Source organism: Gymnoscopelus braueri (genome assembly GCF_963280865.1).
Source record: "Gymnoscopelus braueri genome assembly, chromosome: 13".
NCBI classification, from domain to species: Eukaryota; Metazoa; Chordata; class Actinopteri; order Myctophiformes; family Myctophidae; genus Gymnoscopelus; species Gymnoscopelus braueri.
Window position 1 is genome coordinate 47,596,279 of NC_137615.1, and position 10,984 is coordinate 47,607,262.

General features: G+C 39.4%; 1 protein-coding gene across 5 annotated transcripts in view; it reads right to left on the reverse strand.

The window, feature by feature from the left end:
* Window positions 1-3,375, reverse strand: part of LOC308098376 (uncharacterized protein) — a 16,914-nt gene extending 13,539 nt beyond the window's left edge. For 3 of the 5 annotated variants that reach the window (XM_080446705.1, XM_080446704.1, XM_080446702.1), the window contains exons 1-2: window positions 3,220-3,375; window positions 212-280 (exon numbers count right to left, since the gene is read on the reverse strand). In XM_080446705.1, coding sequence (XP_080302831.1) covers window positions 212-280; window positions 3,220-3,349 — 199 coding nt within the window. In that variant the 5' untranslated portion in view covers window positions 3,350-3,375. The remainder of the gene's footprint in view (window positions 1-211; window positions 281-3,219) is intronic. The other 2 variants (XM_080446703.1, XM_080446701.1) reach the window with 1 other exon arrangement.
* Window positions 3,376-10,984: the final 7,609 nt, after the last annotated feature.

The following is a 10,984-nucleotide window of genomic DNA, read 5'->3' on the forward strand; positions in this document are numbered from 1 at the left end:
ATACATACATACATACATACATTATGTATGTATGTATGTATGTATGTATGTATGTATGTATGTATGTATCATACATACATACATACATACATACATACATACATACATACATACATACATACATACATACATACATACATACATACATACATAAAATTAATGTTCTATTCTTTGAGCAACAGTAAGTCATTTTCCAACGTCACTCTCTCACCTAAATCCAAAGAACTTCCTCCTGGTGCTTCCACATCATTCTTCCTGGAATTAGATTTGTTGTCCGTTTCTGAAAAATACACACAATCACATCGTGTCAAACAAACAGAGAAAACAATCAAACTCATGAGTTTCATCCATATCCACCGTATTATATATTGTAACCTTAACATGTTTGTAACCTTTATTTAACATGTTTGTAACCTTTGTGTAACATGGAAAATCACATTGAGGTACCTGGGGGAGGAGTGCAATTGTGTGACTTTTTACAAAACTTTAATAAGTTTGTTGCCACAGAAAATGTTAATGACATTTTTCACTTTGATTTAAAGACGGGGTGCCGTGATTTTCAGTGATCCCCCCCCCCCCTCCTAAAACATAATCATCAGGTATTATGGTTATACTAGGAGGAAGATTTTTCAGCCTCCAGGTAGAAACTCAAAATAGTCAGAGAAGACATAAAACACCATAAAAACACCACCAGGGGGCTTAATGAAGTTCTATCAACCTCATAGACACATGAAAAACGGAAAAAGTGCAAAACCATGGCACCACCTCTTAAAGAATGTGGTTATAATGGAAGTTCATTGTTACAAATCTGCTAGTTAACACTCCCAACCAGACCTGGCATTTGGTCATTTTAGGGTCAAGGCCACTTGGCCTTTGGTGTTGATGAGAATGTTTTGAGAGCACAAAGGCCAAATACCAGGGCAGGAAGGCCATCAAATAAAACAATGATTTTAAGTCTACGGAAATATTGAATTGAACTTAAAGGTTAAGGATAATACAAAGGTTGATATAGTAGCCTTCAAGTACAGTATAATCACTGACATAACTAGAGCCAGATGCCAGATGTGTGAGATTTTGGAGAGTCCTAGACCACCGATTACCCATGTTATGACCAATAGAGTCCTAGATCACCGATTACCCATCTTATGACCAATAGAGTCCTAGACCACCGATTACCCATGTTATGACCGATAGCCTATATTGTCAGAAGATTTTCCAAATCAATTTGAAAAACTTAAATTTGTATTAAAGTTGATAACATTTAAAGGGTCTACACCATGAAAATCACTTTTTTCTTGTTTTTTTGTATTTTTTGGGGTCCCCAGTGTCTCTTGTACCCAAAATTAAAAATTCAGTCATTCCTTCTCATTTCATGGATTTCCAGAATGGGCGTGTCTGAACAGGCGATCTCAGAATGGAAATGTTTCTGATGTCACTAACATTAATGATGGCAAACCCAATGTTAAATGAAAAGTGCCCTAATCGCTCCGAAACTTTTTCTACCCCCCCTAAGTGGGGGTCTACGAACAAATACTTCGGGCTCGGATTTTGGCTCCGCCCCCCGGAAGTGGGTGAAACAGGCACCTCAAACACTTGGTGGTATTGTTCAAAAATGTTCAAAGTGTTTTTTTTTCGATTTTGTATTTTTCTTATATGCTTCTTTTTATGCAGATTTTTTATTTTTTTTAAAATATTTTTTTTAAATATTTTTTTTTATTAACAGACAGAATTGCTCAGTAGCCCCCCCTGCCCAAGAGGACGTTTTGGTATTGCAGCTGAAAGTGCTGTATAAGCCAGAGACAATTGACTTGGGATGAGTATATCTGAGTGATGATTTAGGCTCAAACCTTTTGAAAAAGGTTTGAGGGACATACACCATATGATATTAAATATCAAATATTTTTTTTAAATTCATGGTGTAGATCCTTTAAACAAAAAGCAATCAAATACATACACAAACAAATAATGTTTTGATGGATACATGCAACAGATTAAATCATACATATTGTCGCTGTCCGGCAGAAACCTTGTATCTCCATATTTAAACTTTTTATGTTTTTTTTATAAATGAATGCCCTACTTTATCATACAAGATTGTCTCACTAAAGTAGTGAAAATAGCAGAATACAAGCTCACAACGCATTGTGAGCTTGTAGATCGTCTATTTTCACTATTTTAATCATATATATATTTTTTAAATAAATGGTTTTGGACATACAAGGTTTCCACCCAACAGCGACAATATATACTATGTGGTTCTGTATCAGTAGCCTATATCAGTCAGTTTTAGCAGATTCCATTCCCATATCCATATGCTACTATGACTGCCTATGAATTTCACAGGCCTGGGTAGGTCAACCTGGCCTGGCGGGGATCTGCCCTGTTGCGCACAGCAGCACAACAGGTGAAAACAATTAACGTCAACGAGGGGGATTTGCGACTATGTTGCACCATAGACGGGCTCAAACAATGTCAAACTGTCAGGATTCTAGCTTCTGAAATAAACTTCCCGTTTGGATAATTGCTGACAAACAAAAAGAACATGGATATTGTTTGCATCATCAGAGCGGTGAGGTGAGGTCACAGCTTCTCTCTAGCCTAAACTTTGAATTTGTTATACCATTATTATTACATTAATAATAATCAAAGTCGAAATTTGTTTTTAGAATATTGAATTATAGACTATTTTAGTAAATGTTTCAAGCTGTAGGGGTTATGATCAAAACTAGCATCTGACGGTAAATGTTTAATTCTGATTAATTAAATCATGATATCAATTAAACAAGAACCCCTTCATGAAAAAAGATAAATAAATATTGATCTTTCATGATTGTATTGCAGTTTAAAGTTCAACATACACATTTCGTAGTTAACCCTCCCAATGTAACTTTTTTTTTAGCAAGGCATAAGTGTTAATAATTAATTAATTAATTAATTCAACTGAAGTAAACTAGCAAACCCAGTTTAGAAACAAATTCAAGCTAAACGGTCAAAAACAATATTGATAATTGAATATATAATCAACAACCTCGGTTGTGAGCCTTTAGTTTTGTCTTGGTTGTGAACTGTTCTCACAATATGTTGTACGTACAGTATGAAGTATATAGGCTGTATATATATATGTACAGTATATGTATATATGTACAGTATGAAGTATATAGGCTGGATAAGAGGTTTAATCATGATGTGTACAAACATCAGCATCTCCATCATCCTTACCAGTGTTCTCATTTGCCGGTTGGTTCTCATCATCGTTGAGGCTCGGATCCAACGCTGTTCCTTGGTCCTCATGGCGGTCAGCTGAACACAGACAGAAAAGGAAGAGCAGCAAAACACCAGCAGTCTTCATCCTGAAATGCTCTATTGATGCTGTGCATGCAGCATCTTATATACACACCTAGAGATGCTTTTTTTTTTTTTTTTTGCAGACGTGAGTCTTACCTTCACGGGATCATTGGAATGTGGACAGACGTGACTTGTGGACACGGATGTAATTAGAAACGTGTTGACGGAGGTGTTTTTCCAATGTCTTGTTTTGTCTGAACAACAAATTAAGCTTTGGATGACAACGCAGTTTTTGTGTGTGCATGCGTGAAGGAATTCCATGGCCGCCGTTGTCCTCAGTTAAACTTGATGGACATCCTGCACTGTCCCAGTAGGGTTAGGACTAACCCTAAAACCTTTTTACATTAACCACTTGAACCCTAGTATCTATATTCTGGGGGAATATTATATATATATATTCTGTCCAAAATTCTCCTTTAACTGGTGGGAAATAGAAGGAAATTGGCACAGATAAATAAGTTACACCTGCAGGTTCTCAGAAGGAAATGAATGGTGAAGAAATGAGAAAGAAAAAACTGATACAGACAGAGTTAGGGGTTAGTACGAGGAAGTCACACGTGCGTACATGCCTGCCTGCCTGTCTGTCTGTCTGTCTGTCTGTCTGTCTGTCTGTCTGTCTGTCTGTCTGTCTGTGTGTGACTTCTTGTTTAACACCAACATAAATGTGGGTCCAGTTGAACCCTGTTAACAATCACTGGTCAAGACCAACTGACCTGTGTGTGTGTGTGTGTGTGTGTGTGTGTGTGTGTGTGTGTGTGTGTGTGTGTGTGTGTGTGTGTGTGTGTGTGCGTGCGTGCGTGCGTGCGTGCGTGCGTGCGTGCGTGCGTGCGTGCGTGCGTGCGTGCGTGCGTGCGTGCGTGCGTGCGTGCGTGCGTGCGTGCGTGCGTGCGCCTGCTTGCCTGTGTGTGTGTGTATGTCAAAAACACTATTATGCTTGACATACTGTATTTTCATGAAACTTAGTGGGAGTGACCAACAGGCTGACCTGAATGGACCTTTCGGTCATTTGAGTAAATGTACTTGGTTGAAAGGAGAGTAATAATTCTAACCCCTAGGGGTCCTTGAGGGAGTTCCAGGGGGGTCCCCAGCTAAATGATAGATAGTTGGGATCCAAATGGACCCTTATGGGTCTGTAACTCTTAAATTTGTACACTCTCAAATTAAGTTAAATTAACATTGATTTTACTATATAAATTGGGGTCTTAGAGATATTAATGCCATTAAATGGGGGTCCGTAGCCTATTGCATGTCAAACTGGGGGTCCTTGAAATTAAAATGGTTGAGAATCACTGCTAGAGCCGTAGAAACTTCTCTTATAGGGGTCCCTGGCACATATTTTCAGTGTCAATTTGGGGGTCCTTGACATGAAAACGTTTGAGAACCATTGCTTTACAAAACCTCACCAACCAAGTGGGGTTCAATTATAATCCAACCCGAACAGACCTGGTTGAGTTGAAGCCCAAAAGTGGGAAAAGGAACTTCATATATTGGGCCCAGACGTCTTGTTTAAAAGAATCCCTGTTTAATAGGCCAAATATGCGTTAATACATTATAATTGCCCTCAAATTATGACTCAAATAAAAAATATCTTAAATATATATATTTTTTTATAAATAGTTCATCTTTTCCTCAAGGGGGACAACACACCCGTCTCAAGTTGTGTATGGTCCAGCCCTGGAATTATATTAGCATGTCTTACTAAAACAACGTATTACTTCCTAAGGTTAATATGAGCATCAAAACAATATGTTAAATACATTTTTATTAGCACATGCATTTCATACATTCCATAGGGCTGGAGCACACATGACAAATGACATCACCTACTTGTGACTGGTGTTGTCCACCTTGAGTAAAAGATATTTATACAATAAATACAATATTTAAGGTGTTTTTTAATTATAATTTTAGTTATCGAGGGCAATTATAATGTATTAAGGCCTAATTGGCTTATTAGCCAGGGACCCTCTGAACAGCAAAATAAACCTGTGTGTGTGTGTGTGTGTGCGTGTGCGTGTGCGTGTGCGTGTGCGTGTGCGTGCGTGCGTGTGTGCGCGCGTGTATGCGTGTGTGTGCGTGTGTGCGTGCATGCATGTCCAAGCCAACAGGAAAAGCAGGGTTTCGACAACATCATTAATGAATCAACCTACAATGACAGCTTGATGAAAAGCCTTCCTCCATCAGTATGGTGTTACACAAGTACCAGTGTTTTCTTCTTCATTCCTTCCTTGTTCACATGCCAACAAAGAAAACAGTGTGTGACTTATTTATCTCTGCCAGTTTCCTCCTATTTACCACCACTTAACAGCAGTTATAATGTATTATGTATTTATACACTTAACAGCAGTTATAATGTATTATGTATTTATACACTTAACAACAGTTATAATGTATTATTTTATACAGTTAAAAACAGTTATAATATAATTATTGTTTTATACAGTTAACAGCAGTTATCATTTAGTTTTATTTTATGCAGGTAAAGGAATACAGCATGTATTAGTTACGATACTTTTACAATACAAGTGTTTGAGACAGGGGCAGCTAGGGGAGTATAGATATAGGGAGTATATATATTTTTTATTTATTTATTTATTTATTTATTTAACAGGGACAATGCACATTAATCAACATGTCAGTTATTCACGTCCATGTAAATGAGCCAGAGTTAGCCAGAGTTGGCTAATTTTCATCTGTAGTCCCTGAGCAGGCTGTTAAAAAAGTGGTATAATTATCGATACAAAAAGAGACATTGTCAACAATACAAACAAGCAGACGTAGTACAGACAAAACAATACAGTAAAATATGAGAAGACAGTGATTAATGGGTCCTAAATTTACTCATGATTACAAATTTGGTTAGCTTTAAGCCATCTTTTGAGGTTGAATTTGAAAGTTAGATAGTTGGTGGTCTCTCTTACTTCGGTAGGAAGACTGTTCCAGTGATGGGAGGCTCTAACAGAGAAGACTGTTTTACCAAACACACTCTGTCTGAATGGTACCTCACAGTCTCCTCTGGTAGTTGCCCTTGTTGTTCGGTCACCACTTTCTCTTCGCTCTATGAACTGTTTTAGTGGTGGAGGTGCAAGCCCATTTAAAACCTTAAAAATGAGACAAGCATCTGCAAAATGTTTAAAGCCATCAAAATTAAATAAATTATACTTTTGAACTATACGGCAATGGTGGTAACGGTTGGGTTTTTGATCAAGTGTTTTTAATGCCTGTTTGTAAAGTGATTCTATGGGTTTGAGAGTTGTTTGATTTGTCTGTGACCAGGTTGTGAAGCAGTATGTGATGTGTGAGAAAACCATAGCATGCATGAAGAGTTTAGCTGCGTCTGTTGTTAAATATGGTCTTATGTGCCTGAAATTAGACAGATTGAATTTGATTGTGTTGGCTACATTTTTTACATGTTTTTTAAATGTCAAGTTTGAGTCTAGTGTGATTCCAAGATATTTAAATTCAGATACTACCTTAATAATGTTTCCATTGACGATAATGTCAGGATAAACATTATCTGTGGAGTTGCGTGAATAAAACATACAAACAGTTTTGCTTGTATTCAGATGTAGACATGAGTTCCTCAACCAATCAGATACATGGACCATGGCTGCAGTTAGTTTCTCTGCTGCTAGTTGTTTGTTTTCAGCATGTATATAGAGAACTGTGTCATCAGCATACATTTGTATGGAGACAGATGGACAGACAGAAGGCAGATCATTAATATACAAACTGAACAAGATAGGGCCCAGTATTGATCCCTGAGGAACTCCAATGTCACTGTTAAGATATGTTGACTGTTTGTTACCAATACGAACCCTTTGCTTCCTATTTGTTAAATATGAATCAAACCATCTGACTGCCTCAGTAGAAAAGTTAAAGAAAGAGAGTTTTGACAAGAGTACCGGATGGTCTACAGTGTCGAAAGCCTGTTTAAGATCCAGGAATACTGCACCCACTGTACCACCTTTATCCAAACTTGACTTGACACTTTCCAAAAAGTAGCAGTTAGCAGTTTCTGTCGAATGGTTGGAGCGAAAACCGAACTGCAGTGGACACAAAGGAGTATGGCCTGTATTCAAATGAGCGGTCAGTTGTTGAGCAACCCATTTCTCGGCCACCTTGGACACTATAGGTAGAATACTAATGGGCCTATAATTTGCCACATTTGTCTGGTCACCGGCCTTAAAAATTGGTGTTACAATGGCAGATTTCCAGATACTAGGAAAAGTGCATTGACTAATTGATAAATTTATTAAATGAACTATGGGACAAACTAATGCCTCCTTGTGTGTTTTTAAAAATGTTGTGTCCATGTCATAAGCATCCCTTGCTTTTGAGTCTCTTAACGAGCTCATGATCTTAACCACTGCAGATTCGGTAATTTCTCCTATTCTAAAAATGGGCTTGTCATCATTAATAGGGGCACATGTCAGAATTCTAGTGGGGAAACTTTGGGCCAGTTCCCCAACTGAATTTATAAAATAACTATTAAAAGTATTTGCTATCACCTCTTGATCTTGAATTAAAGTTCCGTTCACTTTAAGTTCAACTTCCTTTGTTTTCTGATCCTTATTTCTGCCAGTTAATTTATTAAGGGTTTCCCAAATCAATTTCCCATTTCCCCTTGCATCTTCTATTACTTTAATAAAAAAATAAGCTTTAGCTTTCCTTAAATTCCTTACTACCTTATTTCTAATTAATTAATTAACTTGTGAAAATCTGCCTATCACTGATGAAACCTGATTTTAGTGATCTCTTTAGTGCAAAATCTCGCTCTCTCATCTGCTGCCAGAGGGCGCCATTGAGCCATGGCAGGGTGTTTTTTTGTCTAGGTTTACACAGGACCTTCTTCATGAAGGGTGACACTACTCTGTTTGTAGTTTCCACAAAAATACTGCTGCCACTCTCTACATCTTGACTACACAGTAGATTAGACCAATCAGTTTGTTTTAGAGCCCTGTCAAGATTTTCAATTTCGTTTTTTGGAATAATCTGGTGAAAGGATTTAGGTTTTGTGGTATTGTCAAACCGTTTACTGGTGAGTTTCCTCACCAGTAATGTGATGTTATGGTCCGACATACCAGTTATCAAATTATATGATTTTGTTATTCTCTCTGGCCTATTTGCAAACATTAAATCAATTTGTGTCTGTGAGGAATTTGTTATTCGTGTTGGACCTTTCACCAGTTGAGTGAGATTGAACTTGTCTGTTATCTCCTTGAGTTTTTTCCTATCAGATTTGTTAGCCCAATTAAAATTCAGATCACCAAAGAGTAAAAGTTCCTTTTTACTATCACATTCTTTAAGCATAGTTTGTAGGTGGTCGTAAAACAGACTGTTGGTTGAAGGTGCTCTATATAAACAAATAACAATTAAAGACATTTCTGGAGACAGTGTAATATTCAGCCCAATACATTCAAAATCTATTTCATGATGTGACCATTGAATAAGACTACACTTAATTGTATTTTTAACATATATCAACACACCCCCCCCCACTTTCCCCCCTAGTCTATCCCTCCTAAACATGTTATACCCAGGAAAATTAATAGCTGCCACTGAAGTAGTTTGATTTAGCCATGTTTCTGAAAGACATAGAAAGTCCAGGTTAGAGTCAGACAGCAGATGTTCCAGTTCAGTATTCTTTGCACGGACGCTACGGATATTTAAATGTCCGCCCAATAGTCCCTTTGGTTTGGACTTTGGGTCCCAGATCATTTTTGCATGATTAAGAGTTGTGAAAATGTTCGTCTTGCGGTATTTCTTGATCGCTGGATTAAGTCCCTTTAGTTTTTGTTTATTGGGGCGCAGTGAAGATGTCGCGGTGGGTGTTTGGTACTCACCACCACCACCACCGCTGTTTGTCTGTGGATACAACAAGCGTCCCACGCCGCACACCTTTGCGGCCGCAGATACGGGTGGAACTACTGCCTGCACCCCCAGCTCGTCCAGCGGCGGAGACTGCGCCACGCCAAGAGCAGCCATGGCTGTCTGTGGATACAGCAGGCGTCCCCCGTCGCACGCCATCACAGCAGCCACAGCTACAGGTGGAACTGTGTGCGCCCATGGCGCCTCCAGCAGCGCAGATTGCGCCACGCCATGATGGGTTTTCACTCCTGGCGTGGTGATTACGGACATATCGGCCAAGGCACCCCCTCCACTGCCGTCGACTCCCCGCGTTTGCTGGTGTCTCTCGCTGCACGCCTCCCGGCCGTCAGTCGCCCCCAACACCGACCCGGTAGGAGTGGGATGGAAGTCCATCGCGCCCAGGGGCAGCGGCCCGCCGCCGTCGGTCAGGTGAGGTCCTGGGTTCGGCTGGATATCACCAGCCAACAGGAGAGTTGTTGTTAAGTAGAGGATCACTCGCAATGATCGCTTTGATCTCTCTACTCTCCCTGTCGAACTTTTATGGCTTGTTGTTGGTGGAGTGGCGTGGCCGTTGTTTAGCAGAGTGGAGTAGGTTGCGTGTTGGCTCCATGTGTTGAGAGCGATATCTCGGTGATCTGTCCGGTTTGAAAAACAGCAACGCACAGACAGTAGGACTAACACGACCACATAACATAGAACAAACGCTCTTTGAGCAACGTCAGAAGTGGTCTGTCGCTGCAGTATATTAACTTTATGTGTATGGTTGAGACACAAACCGGGTTGTAGAAAGGCAAACTTATTAAGTTTGGCGTGTTTTTTTGTGTGTGCTCCAGCAGCACCTGCCTGACTGCCGGTCCGCACCGCCATCTATAGATATTATCACTATAATGTGTCAATACAGAACACATTCTAGAGTATAGATATAGATATTATCACTATAATGTGTCAATACAGAACAAGCTCATACGCTATCCACACATCTGGTGTAGCTGGTATGATTGGCATCATTTGGAGCAGACAGACAGACAGACAGACAGACAGAGCTTCCTACTGATAATCATTCTAATTAACAGATGTGTCTGATTTTGAAATGTAAGCATTGTGTTGATATTTAGCCTTTTGTGGGGCATGGTTCAAAAATAGGCTAAAGTTACTACTGTTAAATCCTTGTGTCTGTCTCCTCCTCTCTCTCTCTCTCTCTCTCTCTCTCTCTCTCTCTCTCACTCACACAGTCTAGCTGGCACTGCCCATGCTGATTTAACCGTTTCCCTCTCAATACGGTAGACACCAGTTGTCTAGTTGAGATTCAACATCAAGTGAAAAGCTGCACATTACCAGGTTTGATTTTGAGCCTATATTCCAGCTTAAAATGCCGCGAAGCCAAGCAACACTTTGGAGAGAGAGTGGGGAGAGAGAGTGGGGAGAGAGAGGGGGGAGAGAGAGAGGGGGAGAGAGTGGAGAGAGAGTGGGGAGAGAGAGGGGGGAGAGAGTGGGGAGAGAGAGAGGGGGGAGAGAGAGGGAAACTTGTGGGGAAAATACATCAAATCTCTAATCTCTGAATCTAATGTGATTAATGTGACCCCTACCTATCAGTGAAGTCCAGGGCTGAATGTGACAAATATTGAGACCAATATGACTTTGTATATTGGTAATTTGCCAATACATTATTTTGTGAAATAAATGGGTTATATTTCACAGATAGTGATACCTTTCTTGTACTATATTAAAATTCAATCATCCGTAACCTTCAAGTTAAATTCATTATATC